This window comes from Dermochelys coriacea, chromosome 9 (genome assembly GCF_009764565.3).
Source record: "Dermochelys coriacea isolate rDerCor1 chromosome 9, rDerCor1.pri.v4, whole genome shotgun sequence".
In the NCBI taxonomy this organism is placed as follows: domain Eukaryota; kingdom Metazoa; phylum Chordata; order Testudines; family Dermochelyidae; genus Dermochelys; species Dermochelys coriacea.
In genome coordinates, this window is record NC_050076.1 from 7258974 (window position 1) to 7279494 (window position 20521).

Sequence of the window (20521 nt, forward strand, 5' to 3'; positions counted from 1 at the left end):
TGCATAGGGCAAAACTCTCATTGAAAGGCTCCAGGTTCAGATCCCTTGAGTAGTTAAACTCCCCCCCTCCCATTTTGAACATGTTGTTAAAAAAATCCTAACTATATCGCACATGGCTGCATGTAAGGGGTGCCTTCATTTTGACCTATATAAGGATAAGAACCTCACTCTGGGAGCCTTGTATCAGGCTAGCTTTTGCAAGGAAGCAGGTTGCTCAGCAGTAGCGAATGCTTATCCTGGATGCTGGTGATATAGCATATGAAATGCATCTGTGGTAGCACTGCAGAGGCTGGAAGTATATACAACTATTCCTGCTGCTTTGTGTTCTCATGAACTCGGGCCCCACCCTTGACCTCCCCAATAGATTTAATTGGCCAAGTGTATGAAAGCAAGGCAGCTCCGTTAGTTGCTACATTGTATAAATGTATTCAGAGTTGGCAGTGGCATATTTATGTTCCCTTCTTTCCAATGCAGACTGCAAATGTGCACTTTGTTGAAACCAGTCTATTAATTTTTAAACTGCCTAGAGCTACAAATCGCTATGGGTGGCGCACATTTGTGGTTGCAGCCCAAAACAGCTGGAATAAGCTATCTATTCCATTGAAACAAGAACCCACGTACTTGGATTTAAGTAGCTCTTAATCCCTTCCTTTAAACCTTGTCAGTGTAAAGTGGGCAGTTGGTTTCAGGTCAGTGTTATCTGCTATCTTAGATTAAATGCCCTGAAAAAGTAAGACTATATACGATAGCTGTCTCTCTGGGATGCTTACAGTAAGTACCTGCTTACCAATGGCCCCGTGCCTTACCAGACAGGCAAGCACGTGGCATATTAGTATACGTGGAGGGTTTGCTTACACTGTACATACGTGATTCTTCGAAGAATGATAAATAGGGACATTATGTAAGCACTGTTCCTTGGAATGAGATCACTTGAAATTCCATTCATTGATGGATTTTTAATGTAAGGGGTATGTATTTATGAAAGCAAGATGGTTTGTAGGTCATTACATTGGTTGATTTATGGTGCTGAATAGCTGGACTGTAAGCAGATCAAAATCAGTGCAGTTTAGAAGATCTTGCATCTTCCAGTATCACTAGTTATTTCCAATTTGTTTGGATATATGTAATAAAGGATCAAAAGTGAACATTTATCTGAGGATTAGGCAGGTTTGCTATAGGATTAGAAAACTAATGTATTGGGGGAGATTTTCAAAGGCTAATGGAAGTTAGGTGCATTAGAAATCTCCTTAGTATGTTTGACAGAATTGCACAAATTTATGCAAATATCAGACAAATAGCAATAGATACTATTAGTAACATCTAAGAACTACAGTAATGAGTGTGCTAGAAATACACAGAGCTGTGTGTATGCACAGGCTTAGATTTTGAAGCTTCTAAATTCACATGACACTTGTACTGTTTAATCTCTATATATGTTTGGCAATATTCCTTTAGATGTAAATGTAATCCATCCCTTCCTCCCTTAACTAACCCACACTTCTTGCAATTTAATAAACCATGTGCTTCTCAGCTGTGCATCTCTTACCGGGAGTATCATCAGTGAACTGAGACTTTCTGATTTGAAGAGAGAAATTGGCCAAAAAGGAGATAGCTACGAGAATCAGTCTCTATCCCTCAGCCACCTCACTTTCTCAGCATGTGTTTTGTGGGGTTTGCACTCATTCTTAAGATTATACTGGAAAGAAAAAAATGCTATAGCACCCACCCCACCGCATGCCCCAGAACTGTCTGCAGTTGGATCCCCGCCACAGTCCATGTGCATTACAGGAAGTTTGCTGTAGTTTGTTCAGCCCCCACTGAAGGGGGCCCTTGACGTAGGAATTTAAAATGATTCATTTGTTGGGCATTCAAGCCCTAGGCTTCAGCTTACAGCTCGCTAGAGTACTCTGCCAAACTGCTCTTTAATATGTAATGGTTCTTGAAGTCAGACGCTGTGTTCTGTCTTATCTCTCTTGGAACAAACCTGCTGCCTACCTAGATTTATTTCCCATTTCTGGTATTTTTATAATTCCACTACTATTGATATATGACTATGTCTATCGACAGAAGATATTATACAGATTCTGTGTATTAGTAGTAAGTTCTTTGAGACAGGGACTGCACCTTCTAATGTGTCTGTATGACACCTACCTCAGTGGGTCTCCAGTCTTAACTGAGGCCTCTGAGTGCTAAAAAATTGATTAGCTAATTCTAGTTAGTTGACCTAGCATCCACTTCCTTCTCTAACTTCCTCTGAGGTTCACGCTGATTCAAATCTTTTTCAAAGCCCGTTTTTCCTAGAGATGCACACTAGTCTCGCTATAGCATGTATGACTGCATAAACCACTTTACAGTACAGTGTCTGTTCACTTGACTAAGGACTGAACTGAGACCAAACAAACAGTGTCACTTGATTTCACTCTGTGATCTTTCAGCTTGGGTCTTAAACATTTTGTAGACTCCATTTTGCTCTAACTTTGTCCATGGCATTAGAGAGGACGTGGCATCTGGCTTTATTCAGGACTTAACAACAGAGATGAAGGTTATTCATGTTCAATTTAGTTTTACTAGCTGGTGACAATCTCCTTTTACTCAACTTGGGTGCAGTACTTAAAGAAATACAGGTTCCCAGAATGCTGAGAATTCAGAGCACTTGCATATGCTTTGTTTGGAATATATCTGCAGATTTGTATTTCCTACAGGCAACATACAGCTTTGCCAGTGGGCTCCTGAAAGCTCCAGGATTTTATGTGGAGACTAGTCTGTTTCCATCAGCCTTTCATAATTCCATTATGGCCATCAAGTCTTTCATTTTTATTCCCATTTGCTCAGTACTTTCTGTTAACAAACAGCTAGGGAAAACCTTCAAAATTCTATTAGCCCCAGAAGAATTAAATACCATTCTTTTTTATTATTATTCATGAGGAGTAGCGTGCATGAGCAGATTTGTGTCAGGGCTAGTCAATTTTGAAAGGCTGGATATGTTCAAAGAAGAAAAGGAGTACAGCTCACTTCATCGGATGTAGCTCAAGAAAGCATATGCTCAAATAAATTTGTTAGTCTCTAAAGTGCCACAAGTACTCCTTTTCTTTTTGCGAATACAGACTAACACGGCTGCTACTCTGAAACCTGGATATGTTCAAGTGCTGCAAGCTCCTCCATTCACATACCCTCACTCTCTTCCGTCCCTGCCAGATACTTGGAATGTCTCCCGCTCCATTGTACTCCCTGTCTTCAGATGACTTAATCCAGTATCAAGTCACGATGCCAAAGTTCGCTATTTGTAAACACTGTTTAAAAAAAAGTAATGTATAAAATTGTCATAGTTTTGTTTCCTACTTTGTCAAAAAGAAGTTGGGACAGGAAGGACTTTTCACCCCAGTGGAAGTCAGCAGAACTTTGCAGGATGGATTGTATACTTTTGTGGAGGAAAATTGATAATTAGATGAGAAAGCTGTAAAACAAATAGTTCCAAGGGAGGAAAAATGTCACACAAGTCAGCATCCTCTAATTGTTCCATTATTCCAAATGCCTTTTTCGTGTCGGAAAGTTGCTTCTGAGGGATGGTGGATTTCTGAAGGTGGGGAAACAATTAGATTGGAAGATGCGATATGTTTCAATGGCCTTGCTCCTGAAAACTTCACTGTTGGCTGGGCTTTTCTGGTGGGCTGCGTGTCTGGTGCAAAACAAAAAAAAGATGTTAAGTTCCCTTTTTTCGTTGATAGGAAAGAATGCATCTTCACCATTGATCCATCAACTGCCAGGGACCTTGATGATGCTTTGTCCTGCAAACAACTTCCTGATGGTATGACATGTATTTTACAAAATACTCTCCCAGTGTTTATTTTTAGCATTTGGCACACACATTCATGTTTAATTTTCCATGCAGATCTGTATTTCTTAATGTGAGTAGAGTATTAAACAAGTTTTATTTTCTTCTTTTAATTGCCCTCTTTCTGAAACCTCTAAAAGCAGAACTCTTTGAACTGTATTCTTAACTCTTGGCATGGGTATATACGGAAACAATATGACTGTCATAATAAGAGTTGTAACTTCATCTGAGTTGTATCTGTCTTCGGTCGTCGTGGGAGTTATATCTGCCTGCCTAATAGATCTCATTTTGGTTTTAAGTTTTAGTAGAACTGCATGATCTGGGATACGCTGTACCTGGATAAAAGAACATGATACCTTTTTCAAGGTCGTTGTTGGCTGAAATTCCCTCTTGGTATTTATTGCGGGAAATCTTGTAATACTTATATGAGCAGTTTGTACCTCTTGAACTTGCATTTCACTTTTGCCTTTTAAGTTTTCTGTTTTGCCTAGTCTCTACTTGAAACTATTATACAGTAGAACCTCAGAGTTGCGAGCACCAGAGTTACTAAGTGGCCAGTCAACCACACACTTCATTTGGAACTGGAAGTAAACAATCAGGCAGCAGTAGAGACGGGGGAAAAAAAAAAAAGGAAATATAGTACAGTACTGTGTTAAATGTAAACTACTAAAAAAATAAAGGGAAAGCAGCATTTTTCTTCTGCATTGTAAAGTTTTAAAAGCTGTATTAAGTCAGTGTTCAGTTGTAAACTTTTGAAAGAACAACCATCATGTCTTGTTCAGAGTTACACACGTTTCAGAGTTACATACAACCTCCATTCCCGAGGTGTTAGTAACTCTGAGGTTCTACTGTACAGTAAACCTGCAGGACAAAATGTTCCATTTGCCAAAACCCACAGATTTGAATTTTAGAGCTTCCCATATGAATACCTGCACTGCCAAACAAGTAGTGGATGGACTTGAGAGAGCTCTGTTTAATTCAGAAAAGCTTCCATAGTGCATTTGATTTAGAAATATGGCATGATGATCACATTCATACTAATGCAGATAATAAAGTCTCTGTATTGTTTCTTTGAGATCATCTGATGTGATCATACTGTGATGATTCACAGTAACGAAGGTTAGAGACATGATTCCAAAAAAAGTTGTTGGTAGATGTGTCTCCCACAAAGGTTTTTTTGTTTGCTTTTGAGTAACACAGCCAATAAATTCTCATGTCATTCAGACCCAGGTACAGTATATTATAACAGGGCAATAAAACAGAGATACAAGATTATAGATGAAAGGAAATGTGAGGCCAGCAAAATTATTTTTAATTATATTGTATGCTAGCAGTTCTGAAGCAAAGTTAAATAACAATATTGTCTTACTACCAGTCTGCACAAAACACAAGCAGATTTTTTAAATAGTCTTCAAATAGTCCAGACTCTCTTCTGTTAACGCTATTGCTTCATTGTCTTTTGAACCATCTGTAAATTTATAGTGAAACTGCAATTTTCAGTCCATTCAGAACTAAAATGTGAAACTCTGAGCACTTTTGTATTGAAACTGTATGGATCAGATTTGTAAGGATTTTAAAAGCAACTGCTCCATTGAGCCATTCAATGTAATAGCTCCTGGTTTACATGTTTGCATATTTCCCTCATCCATAAGATGTTCAGGAGAAGGAATTTAAGGGGAATATCTACCTAGACTGGAATTTCTTCTTCTCAGGGAAAGTCCATAGATCCATTCCAACGGGTCTTGTACCTGCTTGCAGCTCAGTACATGATCCATCAGTCATGTCAGGCTGGGAGTGGCCCTACTATTGAGGATGGATAAGGAACTGGTTAAAGGGGAGACTACAGTGGGTCAGACTGAGGATGGTTACTAGTGGAGTTCCTCAGGGATCGGTCTTGGAACCAATCTTATTTAGATAGCTCTGCTTCCAGTGCAGCTTGTCTAGTCTGGGCAGGCACAGCAGCTGGCTACGCAGGAAACGGATGGGACCAGGAGAGTGGTGTTTACAGCCCAAGGTCTATGAGTAGAGTAGGGGGGTGGGTCCCCTATCCATCAGTGGACCTATTTGCATCCAGGATCCAGTGAAATTATTGATGTCTTATTCCAGATGAAGAGAACAGTAGGCCACAGCTTCAGTCATGCTCTGTCTTCCATGGCCAAAATCATGATTGTTTCTTTCAGTTCACAATGTTCTCCAGTACAATCACATTTTTAAAAAATCAGAATCGAGGCAGGTGGCCTCACATTGTCCAAGATGGTCCCAGTTCTTGTAGCCAATATAGGTGGCCACCACTGCTCAGTGCAGTGCCCAGAGAAATTAAATTTAGCTACATGATATTTAAGAGGGACCTATTAAATTAGGGGATTTGGATGTGTTTTTAACACATCTGAATTCCACAGGTGGCATCCTCGAGGGGTCGGGCTATAGTTAAGGCCTAGTGCTAAATCATGATCATGGGTATTTGCAGTCAAGGCAAAGGCAAACAACATATATATATACTTATTGTTATTGAAAGTCTTACAGTAAAGTCTTCATATGAGCCTAAATCAGACTCTAAAATTCAAGTGGTAGTTATTTCCAGCTCACCAGAGACATCAAGCAGGAGCCAGATTGTCCTCTAATCCAGACATAAGCTTTCTAAGAGCTGCCTCGCTTTTCAACTGTACGTCAATGAAAGCTCCACTTTGGGAGCTAACTCTTGTACAGAGTGCCCAGATGAAGCACCCCTTTGATTCCTTGTTAGGAGTGCCCTGAGAATTTCTCTCTTTAAGGGATTTCATCCTGGTTGCAATTACTTGAGCAAGTGTCTTTTTCAGTTGCGCAAGTCTTATCCGGGAACAGCAGAACTGTCTCTCGCATGAGGGCAAAGTTTTGCTAAGAGTTAACGCCACTTTTGTTCCAGAAATAAACCTGATTATAAGAATTTTTTTTTCCATCTTTTTTTGTCCATATGTGAAAAAATTTAAAAACACATCTGGCATATTCTTGATGTCAGGAGAGCTCTAAAAATCACTATTGAATGCAGAACCCAATTCAGAAAATCTCTCTGGTGGTCTGCATCACCCATCATAAATAATAATTAAAAAAAACACTTGTCAAGGCTTTGGTTATTGGATGGCTAAATAGATGCTTTCTAAGGCTAGAAGCCCTCTCTCCCCTTGAACGTTTGGGTTAATTTATTCAGAGCTTTGAAAGCTTCCTGGCCTGAAGGATCTTATGCAACATACAAAGAGAGACATAGGGTTGTAAGTTTCACAACTGAAACCTGCAGACTTGGTTAGTTTCTGTCAGTGGAGGGAGACTTCTGTGTACTATGCTCACTCAGTAATTAATATATATGATTCATCTATTTCTGCGGGAGAGCCCACAGATCCATTACAATGAGAGATGCCCTCAGGGGAGGAGACAAAGAATGAATGAGAAGATTTTTGTAAATACATATTTACTGCAAAATCTCATGGCAAAATTAGGCAACAGTTGGGAGCTTTTCTAGGATGTACGTCAGGAAATGCACTAGTTCAGTTCTGGGATCATCTTATGTTGGAAGTTGCCTTTGATTAACTGTCATGCTCCTCATTAATGATACCAAGAAACATAGAGGTAAATATACTGTTCACCTCGATATATGTCTATTTTTAAAACAATCTGCCCAATAGTTCTAAAGTTGTTACACAAATCATTTTATTTCCATACTGTACTTCACTTAGATGGTCGACAACACTTACAGAGTTGGAGACAAATTTGAATTGCAGTTAGAGCAGAAAATGTTCAGTGAATAATTGAGTTCTTAAACAAATTCATTTTCTTAGTATTTGTAGTCTCTTTGCTGGCTGCCAGTAATCTCATTCACTAGACTATGTGCAGAAAGCATCAATGTGTATCAGAACAATTAAGTTCAAGCAGAATGTTCATGGAAAGCAAACTTTGAACTTACAGTCATCAAAATTTTCACTAGAAAAGAGAACCTAAGAATGATTTTCATCCAGTCATGGAACAGAAGCATACCATGTGACTAATATGTCCAGTAAAACTGCTCAAATTTCAAATATTTGCTGTGCTGTTTGTGGGAATTATATGTAGACATTATCAGGCAGATTTCCATGAACATATCACAGTCAAATCAGTTGTACATGTTTGTTGGCTACTTGCTAGTGGAAACAGTTGATATTTGACAAATTTAAAGGCAAACAATTTCCTCCTCTGAAATTCCACGGACTGTGGTAGGAAATAATTAGCGGAAGAGTATCAGTATATTTTAGGGTATGCTGCTAGTGGGTTGTCTATTCTCTGTGCATTTTGTGACTCCAATTTTGAAGTGATGTTGTTGACCATGTTTACAGAGCTGCTGTGTAACATCCCTACTAGAAACCACTAAATCACGTTACCCATGTCATTTCACATGGTGATTGAAAACCACCTCAGGTCCAGTGGAACTTCTTCCCCTCCTGTCAGCTCCATGTTGTTTTACAAAATGTAGTTGCTGTTATTACTGAGAAAAAAATTCCTTAACTTAAGGCTGCATCAGAGCAGAATGTATCTAAACGTATTATCACCATGGTTCCCCCTTGGTCTTCTCCCCATGACATTGGTGGGCTGTATTTTGGAGCAGGGGGTCCCACATAGACACATTCACCAGATCTCCTGGGTTTTATCTTTGTAACCTTTCCAAGTTCTCTCCGTCCCTTTCCCAGGTCTGTCATCTCATCCCTTGACTTCCTCCTCTTTCGCCTTCCTGACACCGAAGTCTCCCATTTAGTCCCTGCCAGACTCAGATGTGTAATTGCAGCCATACTCACCCCTCCGTAACACCCCTTCCCTGGCTCCCAGTGGCCTCTCCAACCAAGCTTGTGTCACTTGTACTTGTCGTCACTGCCCTCCATATCTTCTTAGTCTCCCTTCTCCTGTCATCTTTTGCCTCTCTTCATGCAGCTTTTTTTGGATGATCCATTCCTCATCCCCACTTCTGTGATGTCTTTTATCTTGTCCTCTATTCCTGGAATGCCCTTCTTCCTTATGAACTGTAGTGACTTATGGATAGAATAAATCATTTAAAACCCCTTGTAACATGTTCACTAACATCTTAAGTGGCCAGATGTTCATCTTGTCTTTCAGTCCTTGTTGTTTGCCTGTAACCTGCACTGCAAACTCTTTGGGGAAGGAGCTTAGTTTTCATTTTGTAAAGTGTCTTGGCACTTCTGTACTGCTTTATGAGACGTAAATAATAATACTCTGGTCTCCCTTTTATCCAGCTTTGTGTCTCCTAGCTATTTGGTAGCTTTTGCTTAAATCTTCCCTGAGCTGGCAATACAATGGTAGCTCTTTCAACTACACCATTTGGATCCTACAGCACACCAAGCAACAACCTTCTTGGAGTAACATGCTTAGAATAAACACTAAAATCCTGAATGGTGTTGGAACAAAAGTTATATTCTTTAAGTGTGGCACTTTCTTCCTTCCTTTTGGGAAAGGCGTTTAAGAGAAACAGACACCTGATGTGGGTTGGAGAGAAAATGATGGAAACCACACATCAGTACGTGAGTCTAATGCAAAACGGCCATAAATTGCAACTTAAGTAGGAAAAGGTTTTTGCAGGAGTCAAATTAAAAAAAAAATCCCATTTCGACATGTAAGCAGTGGGATTCTGGGGAACAGGCAAACAGTTTTTCCTTGGGTATCTGATGTGATTAGTTAACACAACTCAATGTTACCAGCTGATTAACCCAGTGGTTTCTTGATTGGGAACTGAACTCTGTTATTTCACTGGGAAAGTGAAAGAGACATGTTACAATGATTAGAAACAGGTACATTTCGCTGGGTTTCCATAGAGTGCTTGTGGTTACAAATTCTTTGCAATATGCTGTGTATATTCAGGTCTGTCTCAAATACAGATGTCTACTGTATGTGTTCCCATGTAATACTAGATAGATTGCACTACTCATAGTGCATTTTACATGTTTGTTGTTTTAAATGAAAATGTTGGTTGTTCCTACATTAGCAGGCATCACCTCTAATTTTTCAAGGCTAGAGTGGAATGGAATCATGGAGAGCTAGATTGTGTCACTCTTCAAATCATTGAGACTACCCATGGTGTAAGGTACTGTTTGGTATGAATAAGGGTATTGCAACCTGGGCCCAAATAAATGGTGGTTCAAGAGAAAATATACTGTTCCCAGTACAGTAGAACCTCAGCGTTATGAACACCTCAGGAATGGAGGTTGTACGTTACCCTGAAACATTTATAACTCTGAACAAAAGGTTATGGTTGTTCTTTCAGAAGTTTACTACTGAACATTGACTTACTACGGCTTTGAAACTTTACTATGCAGAAGAAAAATTCTGCTTTTAACCATCTTAATTTAAATGAAACAGGCACAGAAAGAGTTTCCTTACCTTGTCAAATCTTTTTAAACGTCCCCTTTATTTTTTTTAGTAGTTTAGTTTTAACACAATACAGTACTGTATTTGCTCCCCTGCACCCCCCCGATCTCTGCTGCTGCCTGATTGTGTACTTCAGGTTCCAAATGAGGTGTATGGTTGACCGGTCAGTTTGTAACTCTGGTGTTCGTAGCTCTGAGGTTCTTCTACTGTACCTGGATAGTTTTGGTAGAGAAGTACAGGATGGAAGCTAATAGAGAATGGAAACATGACCTGTTTTGGGGTAGTAGTTCTTAGACTCTAACTATAATTTTGTTTCTTTCATTTATTTAAAAGCAAGTTTTCATGAAGGTTAAGGGAAAGCTTAAATTGTTGAACATGTGCACAATTCACTACAAGAAATCCTTCCATAGATATAGATTGCATGACAATGTTACATGGTGCTTTGGCTGTTTTAAAAAAGACTCTGTTTCTATACCAGAAAGCTTAAAATTCTAATATGGACAGTTTGAATTAGAGAGCATGCGTACAGTACTTGCAGTTGGTTACACAAGCAGCAGCAGAGCCATTTAATAACGGTCATTTTGTTTGTTCTTGCCATGAGAATGAGCTCTCCAATCAAAGTTACAACCTGGATCTGGGTAAATAACTTAATAAATTCAGGACATGGGACAAGTCCCAAAGATTTAGGGGTACAGACTTTCATGTACCAGTGGATCTTCTTATCCATTTATGGGTATGGGGTAAAAAATAAGCTTCAATTAAATAGTCAAGAAAACACCAAAAAGCAAGTGTTGAAGTCTATGCAGTTCAGGAGTCTAGTAATTGGATAAAGGGCCTCAAAGTGCTTTTTGTATACTCCTTTTGGAGACATCCTACCTGGGATTTCCATTCTTTGCAAAGGGCCTTGAAGGCCAGATGCCTGAAGTGTCCATGAAGAAAAACTTCAAATCATCGGCAACACACAGGAAAATCTAGTGGAAACGGGGCTTTGTCAGTGAACAGATCGGAACATCAGTATCTATTTTCATAAACTGATTTAGAAGCAACCGATGCCCTAGTGACCACAGGGCTCCTGCAATGCTGTGCTTGCCTGTCTCAGGAATGTGACACGGAATCACAGGCAGCTGGTTCAAAATTCAGCAGCAAGACTTGTCACAGGAGCTGAAAGTTCACAGGACATCCCCAGTGCTTCAAAGGTGTACACTGCTTTCCTGTTAAAGAATTGCACTTCATGCATTCTCCTTACCCCAGGAATGACTGCTGCTCATCAAGAGCTTTCCATCTGCCTCTCAGAACTTGCCCTTCAGAGCTGGGAAATGTTGTGGAATTTGTTCTTAGCGGAGATTTTAAATGTCAAGTCTACCCCTAGTATTTAAATCTAAACTTAAATGATTTGGCTTAAGATATTTGGCATATAAAACCAGGGCTCTCTAATGCATTGTTTGTAAAGTGCCAGGAGAAGCCTTGTTATGAAGGTGTACTACAAATTTAGTTTTGCAGTATAAAAGGTGGCTTTTAAACCCTATTGTGGAGTGGTTTTAGAACACTGGATGTTTAATTTATTAGCTGCTGTGGACAAAGACCGTATGTGGTTCTATGACAGACCTGCTTACAGCATTTAATTTACTAATAGATGCAGTTAGTCTCCTCCTCATAATTCCAAAACTATTTGAAGAACTGGTGATACATCCATGGAAAAATTCTGGAAAATGTTCCACTTAGAAGCACTTTAGCTCCAATCTCATATTTCTGCTTTTCGTCTTCACTTGTTCTTTATTGCTCAGGCCGCGTCATGAGAACATCTACTTCTGTTTTTATCCCCACCTGAAGCCAATTGTAATCCTGTTTGTAAAACTGCAGTGACTTTCACGGTGCTCAATTGATGTCAGGGGCTAAATAATCTCAGGGTTAGCGTAGAAGGACTCTAAAGTGCAAGTACTTTTGTCATGCAAGTGATCTTAGAGATAAATAGAAGAGAGGTCAGGCTGTGCTGCAGAAATCCGGGCTGGATTTGTGTGACTAAACATGCCTTTGTTGCTATGGTGTTATAAATGCCTTTATACAAGTACCACTGCATCCACACTAAAGATGAAGTGAGCTGTAGCTCACGAAAGCTTATGCTCTAATAAATTTGTTAGTCTCTAAGGTGCCACAAGTACTCCTTTTCTTTTTGCGAATACAGACTAACACGGCTGCTACTCTGAAAACTAAAGAACTGTTACTGTTTTAACTTTATCAGTTTCTAAACTGCTATAGTTAAAGCGATACGCAAACTGTGTGTAAATCAACCATTAGTGACCAATGCTGTGGGAATACAGTTCTCACTCTTCTAGCAATATTGAAGTAACCGGAATAAAAAGGGGTACGAAAAAAGCCTTTTAATCACTGAAGTGAGCATAGATGAGTGTGAATGAACACAGTACACGCAAGGACCAGCTCTGTTGAATTATAGGGGACTGTTTTCATGCAGGCATTTTTCAGAGTAAAACAGACCTGTAAGAGCAAAGCAAGCAGGAGTTATTCACAGATTGGTGTTCGGTGCCCTCACTAATCACACTGGTGATATTAAAAAAATGTTAATTTATAGCTTATTTTTCTCCCTTTCTGTGCAATCCTCTTGGAACTTCCTGGTTCTCAGAAGAGATTCTTGAATGCATCGTTCCATGCATTGCTCATGTCATTGACTGTACTGATACATTCTCACATATTTTCAGAAAAACAGGAAGTATAAAGACTTTCAAAGTGGGAGAAAACAACATTTTAAGATTACACATCTTTCTTTGCTGGTTCCCTACCCATCCTTTGTTTGTCTTGTCTATTTAGTTTTGTAAGCTCCTTGGGGCAGAGACTACCTGCTTGTTGCTAATTCATGATTGTATTGTGCATCTGGCAATATTTGTTTAAAGCTCCAGCTCCTGGATTTGTGTGACTAAGTGAGAAGTTTTTATTTTTTTTTAAATAAGTTTCTAGCCCTCATAGACAAAAAAAAAGGTTGAAAACGTGAACCCTGAAGGCTGTGATGCCAGAAAACAAAAGTAACCTAAAATTATTTGTAAAAATCTTTTATTTTTAAGCAAATCTCATGATTTTGGGGGCTTGATTAATTAATTTTGAATGCTTGAGATTGGAAATATTGCTCTCTCTCACTATGGGTATGTACAGTGCCTAGCAGATTTGGGACCCAGTCTCAGCTGCGGCCTCTTGATTGTACCGTAGTACAAATAATGAGTAATTAATCATCTTGTAGAATTGTGGAGAAAAGCTCACGTGCCTTGAAGACTTCAGCAAGGCTATTACTGAAAGGAGAGGTCTCTTTATGGGGTGGAAGCAGGAGAGTTGTACCTATTGTGGCAGGTGCTGGAAAGCCTTTCTAACTCTAATCTATGTTCGAGAGGTTTGGAATGGAACCTCCCCTGAAGCTGACACGTTCTGAGAAGCTTGTTGGCACATGGCACCACATCTGTATCTTTGCCATGTAGTGTTGTACACTATGTATGCATAGCCAGTTCTTGTCTCTTTTTGGAGAAACTCCCTACCCCTCAGCTCTGCGGGTTCCAGAAATGAAGATATAGGAGATCTTTTTAGAAAGTAACTTTCAAGACGAAGATTGTGTGAAAATGCTACCTTAGCTCCACACTTACTCATCCACTAACCCAAGACATGGGATTGTTTTTATTGCCAAAAGTTTTATGTCAAAGGAGCTGATAACAGGAGGGTTTAGTGAGAGAGGAAAAATATTAATGACTGAAAATATGTGTAGCTGTACTTCAGAAGGCTGGACCAGCATCATGTACCATTAAAAGGTTTAGAGTTTCTTGGTAAACAAGGCAATAGGTTCATGCCAAGTTGCAATGTGGCTTCAGAAACCAAAATGACCACAGGGCATGCAAGTAAGGTTTAAGCATTTTCCTCTCATTATTTTAAAATAAATGAAATAAAACACATCTTTTGTTTGAACAATAGCTTTGCATTCTGGGGTAGAAAAATGACCTCAGCTGACAAATAAAAGTTATTCCTTTTGTCTTTGAGCTTGAAAGCAGTCTAAATAAAAAGAACAGGAGTACTTGTGGCACCTTAGAGACTAACAAATTTATTAGAGCATAAGCTTTCATGGGCTATAGCCCACTTCATCGGATGCATAGAATGGAACATATAGTAAGAAGATATATATATACATACAGAGAAGGTGAAGTTTCCATACAAACTGTAAGAGGCTAATTAATTAAGATGAGCTATTATCAGCAGGAGAAAAAAACTTTTGTAGCGATAATCAAGATGGCCCGTTTAGACAGTTGACAAGAAGGTGTGAGGATACTTAACGTAGGGAAATAGAAAAGGAGTACTTGTGGCACCTTAGAGACTAACAAATTTATTTGAGCATAAGCTTTCGTGAGCTACAGCTCACTTCATCGGATGCATTCAGTGGAAAATACAGTGGGGAGATTTATATACACACACAGAGAACATGAAACAATGGGTTTTATCATACACACTTTAAGGAGAGTGATCACTTACGATGAGCTATTACCATGAAGGGGGTGGGGGAGAAGGGAGGAAGAAAACCTTTAGTGGTGATAATCAAGGTGGACCATTTCCAGCAGTTGACAAGAACCTCTGGGGAACAGTGGAGGGGGAGGGGGGGGGAAATAACATGGGAAAATAGTTTCTTTGTGTAATGACCCATCCACTCCCAGTCTCTATTCAAGCCTAAGTTAATTGTATCCAGTTTGCAAATTAATTCCAATTCAGCAGTCTCTCATTGGAGTCTGTTTTTGAAGTTTTTTTGTATAGCCACTCTTAGGTCTGTAATCGAGTGACCAGAGAGATTGAAGTGTTCTCCGACTGGTTTTTGAATGTTATAACGTTATAATGTTATCATGAAAGCTTATGCTCAAATAAATTTGTTAGTCTCTAAGGTGCCACAAGTACTCCTTTTCTTTTTGTGAATACAGACTAACACGGCTGCTACTCTGAAACCTGTCATTATGCAAAGCAGTGAATTTAGCCGTGTGGAGTGGAAATCTATCAACTTCATGAAAAAACTCGTACAGATACAGACAGATATCATCTTCCTTTCCAAATGCAAACAGATGGACATCATACCAAAAGTACTGAAGGTAAAAAATCCATTACAATCTACATACCACACAGACTACGCTGACAGCTTGTGCCACACACTCTCAAAGAAACTGCAGAACCACCTGATCAACATCCTCTACAGCAAACAGGGAAAGATTAAGAATGAGCTCTCAAAACTGGATACTCTCATAAAAAACCAACCTTCCACACAAACTTCCTCGTGGCTGGACTTTACAAAAACTAGACAAGCCATTTACAACACACACTTTGCTTCTCTACAAAAGAAAAAGGACACTAAACTATCTAAACTACTACATGCCACAAGGGGCCACAACAGTGGTTCCCTTAACCCACCCAGCAGTATTGTTAATCTATCCAACTTTATACTCTTAGCCTAGCAGAAGAATCTGTACTATCTCTGGGCCTCTCCTTTCGCCCCTCCACCCCCACAAACATGATACAGTTCTGTGGTGACCTAGAATCCTATTTTCGACGTCTCCGACTCAAGGAATATTTCCAACGCATCTCTGAACAACATACTAACCCACAGACACCTTCCTACCAACACTACAAAAAGAAGGATTCTGGGTGGACTCCTCCTGAAGGTCGAAACAACAAACTGGACTTCTACATAGAGTGCTTCCGCCGATGTGCACGAGCTGAAATTGTGGAAAAGCAGCATCACTTGCCCCATAACCTCAGCCGTGCAGAACACAATGCCATCCACAGCCTCAGAAACAACTCTGACATCATAATCAAAAAGGCTGACAAAGAAGGTGCTGTCGTCATCATGAATAGGTCAGAATATGAACAAGAGGCTACTAGGCAGCTCTCCAACACCACTTTCTACAAGCCATTACCCTCTGATCCCACTGAGGGTTACCAAAAGAAACTACAGCATTTGCTCAAGAAACTCCCTGAAAAAGCACAAAAACAAATCCGCACAGACACACCCCTGGAACCCCAACCTGGGGTATTCTGTCTGCTACCCAAGATCCATAAACCTGGATATCCTGGACACCCCATCATCTCAGGCATTGGCACCCTACAGCAGGATTGTCTGGCTATGTAGACTCCCTCCTCAGGCCCTACACTACCAGCACTCCCAGCTATCTTCGAGACACCACTGACTTCCTGAGGAAACTACAATCCATCGTGATCTTCGTAAAAACACCATCCTGGCCACTATGGATGTAGAAGCCCTCTACACCAACATTCCACAGAAAGATGGACTACAAGCCGTCAGGAACAGTATCCCCGATAATGTCACGCCTAACCTGGTGGCTGATCTTTGTGACTTTGTCCTCACCCATAACTATTTCACATTTGGGGACAATGTATACCTTCAAATCAGTGGCACTGTGATGGGTACCCGCATGGTCCCACAGCATGCCAACATTTTTATGGCTGACTTAGAACAATGCTTCCTCAGCTCTCGTCCCCTAATGCCCTTACTCTACTTGCGCTACATTGATGACATCTTCATCATCTGGACCCATGGAAAAGAAGCCCTTGAGGAATTCCACCATGATTTCAACAATTTCCATCCCACCATCAACCTCAGCCTGGACCAGTCCACACAAGAGATCCACTTCCTGGACACTACAGTGTGAATAAGCGATGGTCACATAAACACCACCCTATACCGGAAACCTACTGACCGCTATTCCTACCTACATGCCTCCAGCTTTCACCCAGATCACACCTCACGATCCATTGTCTACAGCCAAGCTCTACGATACAACCACATTTGCTCCAACCCCTCAGACAGAGACAAACACCTACAAGATCTCTATCAAGCATTCTTACAACTACAATACCCACCTGCTGAAGTGAAGAAACAGATTGACAGAGCCAGAAGAGTACCCAGAAGTCACCTACTACAGGACAGGCCCAACAAAGAAAATAACAGAACTAGCCACTAGCTATCACCTTCAGCCCCCAACTAAAACCTCTCCAACGCATCATCGAGGATCTACAACCTATCCTGAAGGACGACCCATCACTCTCACAGATCTTGGGAGACAGGCCAGTCCTTGCTTAAAGACATCCCCCCAACCTGAAGCAAATACTCACCAGCAACCACTCACCACACAACAGAACCACTAACCCAGGAACCTATCCTTGCAACAAATCCCATTGCCAACAGTGTCCACATATCTATTTAGGGGACACCATCATCGGGCCTAATCACATCAGCCACACTATCAGAGGGTCGTTCACCTGCACATCTACCAATGTGATATATGCCATCATGTGCCATCAATGCCCCTCTGCCATGTACATTGGTCAAACTGGACAGTCTCTACGTAAAAGAATAAATGGACTCAAATCAGACGTCAAGAATTATAACATTCAAAAACCAGTCAGAGAACACTTCAATCTCTCTGGTCGCTCAATTAGAGACCTAAGAGTGGCTATTCTTCAACAAAAAACTTTAAAAACAGACTCCAACGCTGGACTGCTGAATTGGAATTAATTTGCAAACTGGATACAATTAATTTAGGCTTGACTAGAGACTGGGAGTGGATGGGTCATTACACAAAGTAAAACTATTTCCCCATGTTATTTCCCCCCCCCCCACTGTTCCCCAGAGGTTCTTGTCAACTGCTGGAAATGGTCCACCTTGATTATCACCACTAAAGGTTTTCTTCCTCCCTTCCCCCACTCCCCTTGCTGATAATAGCTCATCTTAAGTGATCACTCTCCTTACAGTGTGTATGATGAAACCCATTGTTTCATGTTTCTGTGTGTGTATATAAATCTCCCCACTGTATTTTCCACCGAATGCATCCGATGAAGTGAGCTGTAGCTCACGAAAGCTTATGCTCAAATAAATTTGTTAGTCTCTAAGGTGCCACAAGTTCTCCTTTTCTTTTTGCAAACACAGACTAACACGGCTGCTACTCTGAAACCTGTCATAGGGAAATAGATTCAATATGTGTAATGACCCAGCCACTCCCAGTCTCTATTCAAACCCAAGTTAATGGTATCTAGTTTTGCATATTAATTCAAACTCAGCAGTTTCTTGTTGGAGTCTGTTTTTGAAGCTTTTCTGTTGCAAAATTGCCACCCTTAAATCTTTTACTGAGTGGCCAGAGAGGTTGAAGTGTTCTCCTACTGGTTTTTGAATGTTATGATTCCTGATGTCAGATTTGTGTCCATTTATTCTTTTGCATAGAGACTGTCCGGTTTGGCGAATATACATGGCAGAGGGGCATTGCTGGCACATGATGGCATACATCATATTGGTAGATGTGCAGGTGAACAAGCCCCTGATGGAGTGGCTAATGTGATTAGGTCCTATGAATAAATATGTGGACGGAGTTGGCATCGGGCTTTGTTGCAAGGATAGGTTCCTGGGTTAGTGTTTTTGTTGTGTGGTGTGTGGTTGCTGGAGAGTATTTGCTTCAGGTTGCGGGGCTGTCTGTAAGCGAGGCCTGGTCTATCTCCCAAGATCTGTGAGAGTGAGGGATCGTTTTTCAGGATAGGTTGTAAATCTTTGATGATGCTCTGGAGAGGTTTTAGCTGGGGGTTGGAGGTGACAGCTAGTGACGTTCTGTTGTTTTTCTTTGTTGGGCCTGTCCTGTAGTAGGTGACTTCTGGGTACTCTTCTGGCTCTGTCAGTCTCGATAGAGATCTTGTAGGTGTTTGTCTCTGTCTGAGGGATTGGAGCAAATGCGGTAGTACAGCTTGGCTTTAGACAATGGATCGTGTGGTGTGTCCTGGATGGAAGCTGGAGGCATGTAGGTAAGTATATCGGTCAGTAGATTTCCGGTAAAGGGTGGTGTTTATGTGACCATCGCTTATTAGCACAGTAGCGTCCAGGAAATGGACCGCTTGTATGGATTGGTCTAGGCTGAGGTTGATGTTGGGATGAAAATTGTTGAAATCATGGTGGAATTCCTCAAGGGCTACTTTTCCATGGGTCCAGATGATGATGATGTCATCAATGTAGCACAAGTAGAATAGGGGCTTTAGGGGACGAGAGCTATGGAAGCATTGTAGCCCACGAAAGCTTATGCTCTAATAAATTTGTTAGTCTCTAAGGTGCCACAAGTACCTTTTTGCAGATACAGACTTAACATGGCTGCTACTCTGAAACCAGTCTAAATAACTTATTCTTTGGTGGGCAGTTTTTTACAACTACTTTTCTTCCACCATATCTTCCAAGACAGGCACTTTAGTATGTATGAAACTTGGAGGTACCAGTGTAATCCTGTTTGCTCTTCTTTGGTGACCATATGCTACTGTGATGGTCTTGCTGCTGCCTAAAATAAGTAAATATGTCACCAGTCCTAACCCATCTTGTTGCATCCATTGTGTGAGAATTCTCTGAGGCAGGTACTTCATGTAATAGTGTATGTTAAAGCACCATGAATGCCTCCTGTGCTAGAGAAGTTTAGTAATAACGAGTTCCAATCATTTCCCCAGTTCCAATCATTGACTCAGTGCAATACTCAAGCAGCTTGCCTGAGCCACCGTCCATGCCACTGTGGTCACACTGCAATTCTTAGTGCGCTACCTTGAGCAGAGCTAGCATGTGTCTGTCTGCTCACGCTTGGATGCGTCCTCCCAGGGCTGCATAGATGTACCTTAAGTGCTATCCACCTGATGCCATATAACCCAGAGGTAGGATTTGTATTGAGTACTATTTTTACTGATACCAAGTCCTCCTGGCCCCCCACCTCTATTTGTTCCATCCGCCTGTTGCATCTTGTCCTTGTTCTAGAATGGGAGATCTCTTTGTGGCAGGGACTGTCTTTTACTTCTCTGTGCAGCACCTACCACAATGAGACCCTGATTCTTGCTTGCGGCCCCTATGCTTCTGTAGAGTTGTTAGTAAGCAAACAGCCATTAGTCTTTTGTCTTTGTTTCAGCCATACTCTTGTATTACATTTTCAGATGAAGAGTAACAGAAGTTTTTAAGTCACCTTTTCTCCTGAACATGGTGGTGGTAGAGGAGGGGTAGAAACCGGGAGGAAGTGTACAAATTCTAATGAATTGTCTTCTGCCACCTTATCTTCTTCATATTTTGTTTTGAGCTTCGTGGCCATGAAATGTTTGCTTTTTCCTATACATTGTATGCCAAAATCTGTGTGATGTTAACTTGCTTGGTCGCCTTCTCTGAATATGAATATACTACCAGGGTGTTGTCTTACTTGCTGTTCCCATAAATAGAAACTTCAGCTTTCAAAGTCCTAGAACAAACACTTGACACACATCCCTGTG

The 20521-nt window shown here is 40.7% G+C and overlaps 1 protein-coding gene across 10 annotated transcripts in view; it reads left to right on the top strand.

The window, feature by feature from the left end:
- The window catches only part of DIS3L2 (DIS3 like 3'-5' exoribonuclease 2), a 284495-nt gene that overhangs the window by 139908 nt on the left and 124066 nt on the right, over positions 1–20521 (top strand). For all 10 annotated transcript variants that reach the window (XR_006274028.1, XM_043491795.1, XM_043491797.1 and 7 more), the window contains one exon: positions 3726–3805. Coding sequence is in view for 9 of the 10 variants with exons in the window: in XM_043491795.1 (XP_043347730.1) it covers positions 3726–3805 (80 nt within the window). In the remaining variant the exon portion in view is untranslated. The remainder of the gene's footprint in view (positions 1–3725; positions 3806–20521) is intronic.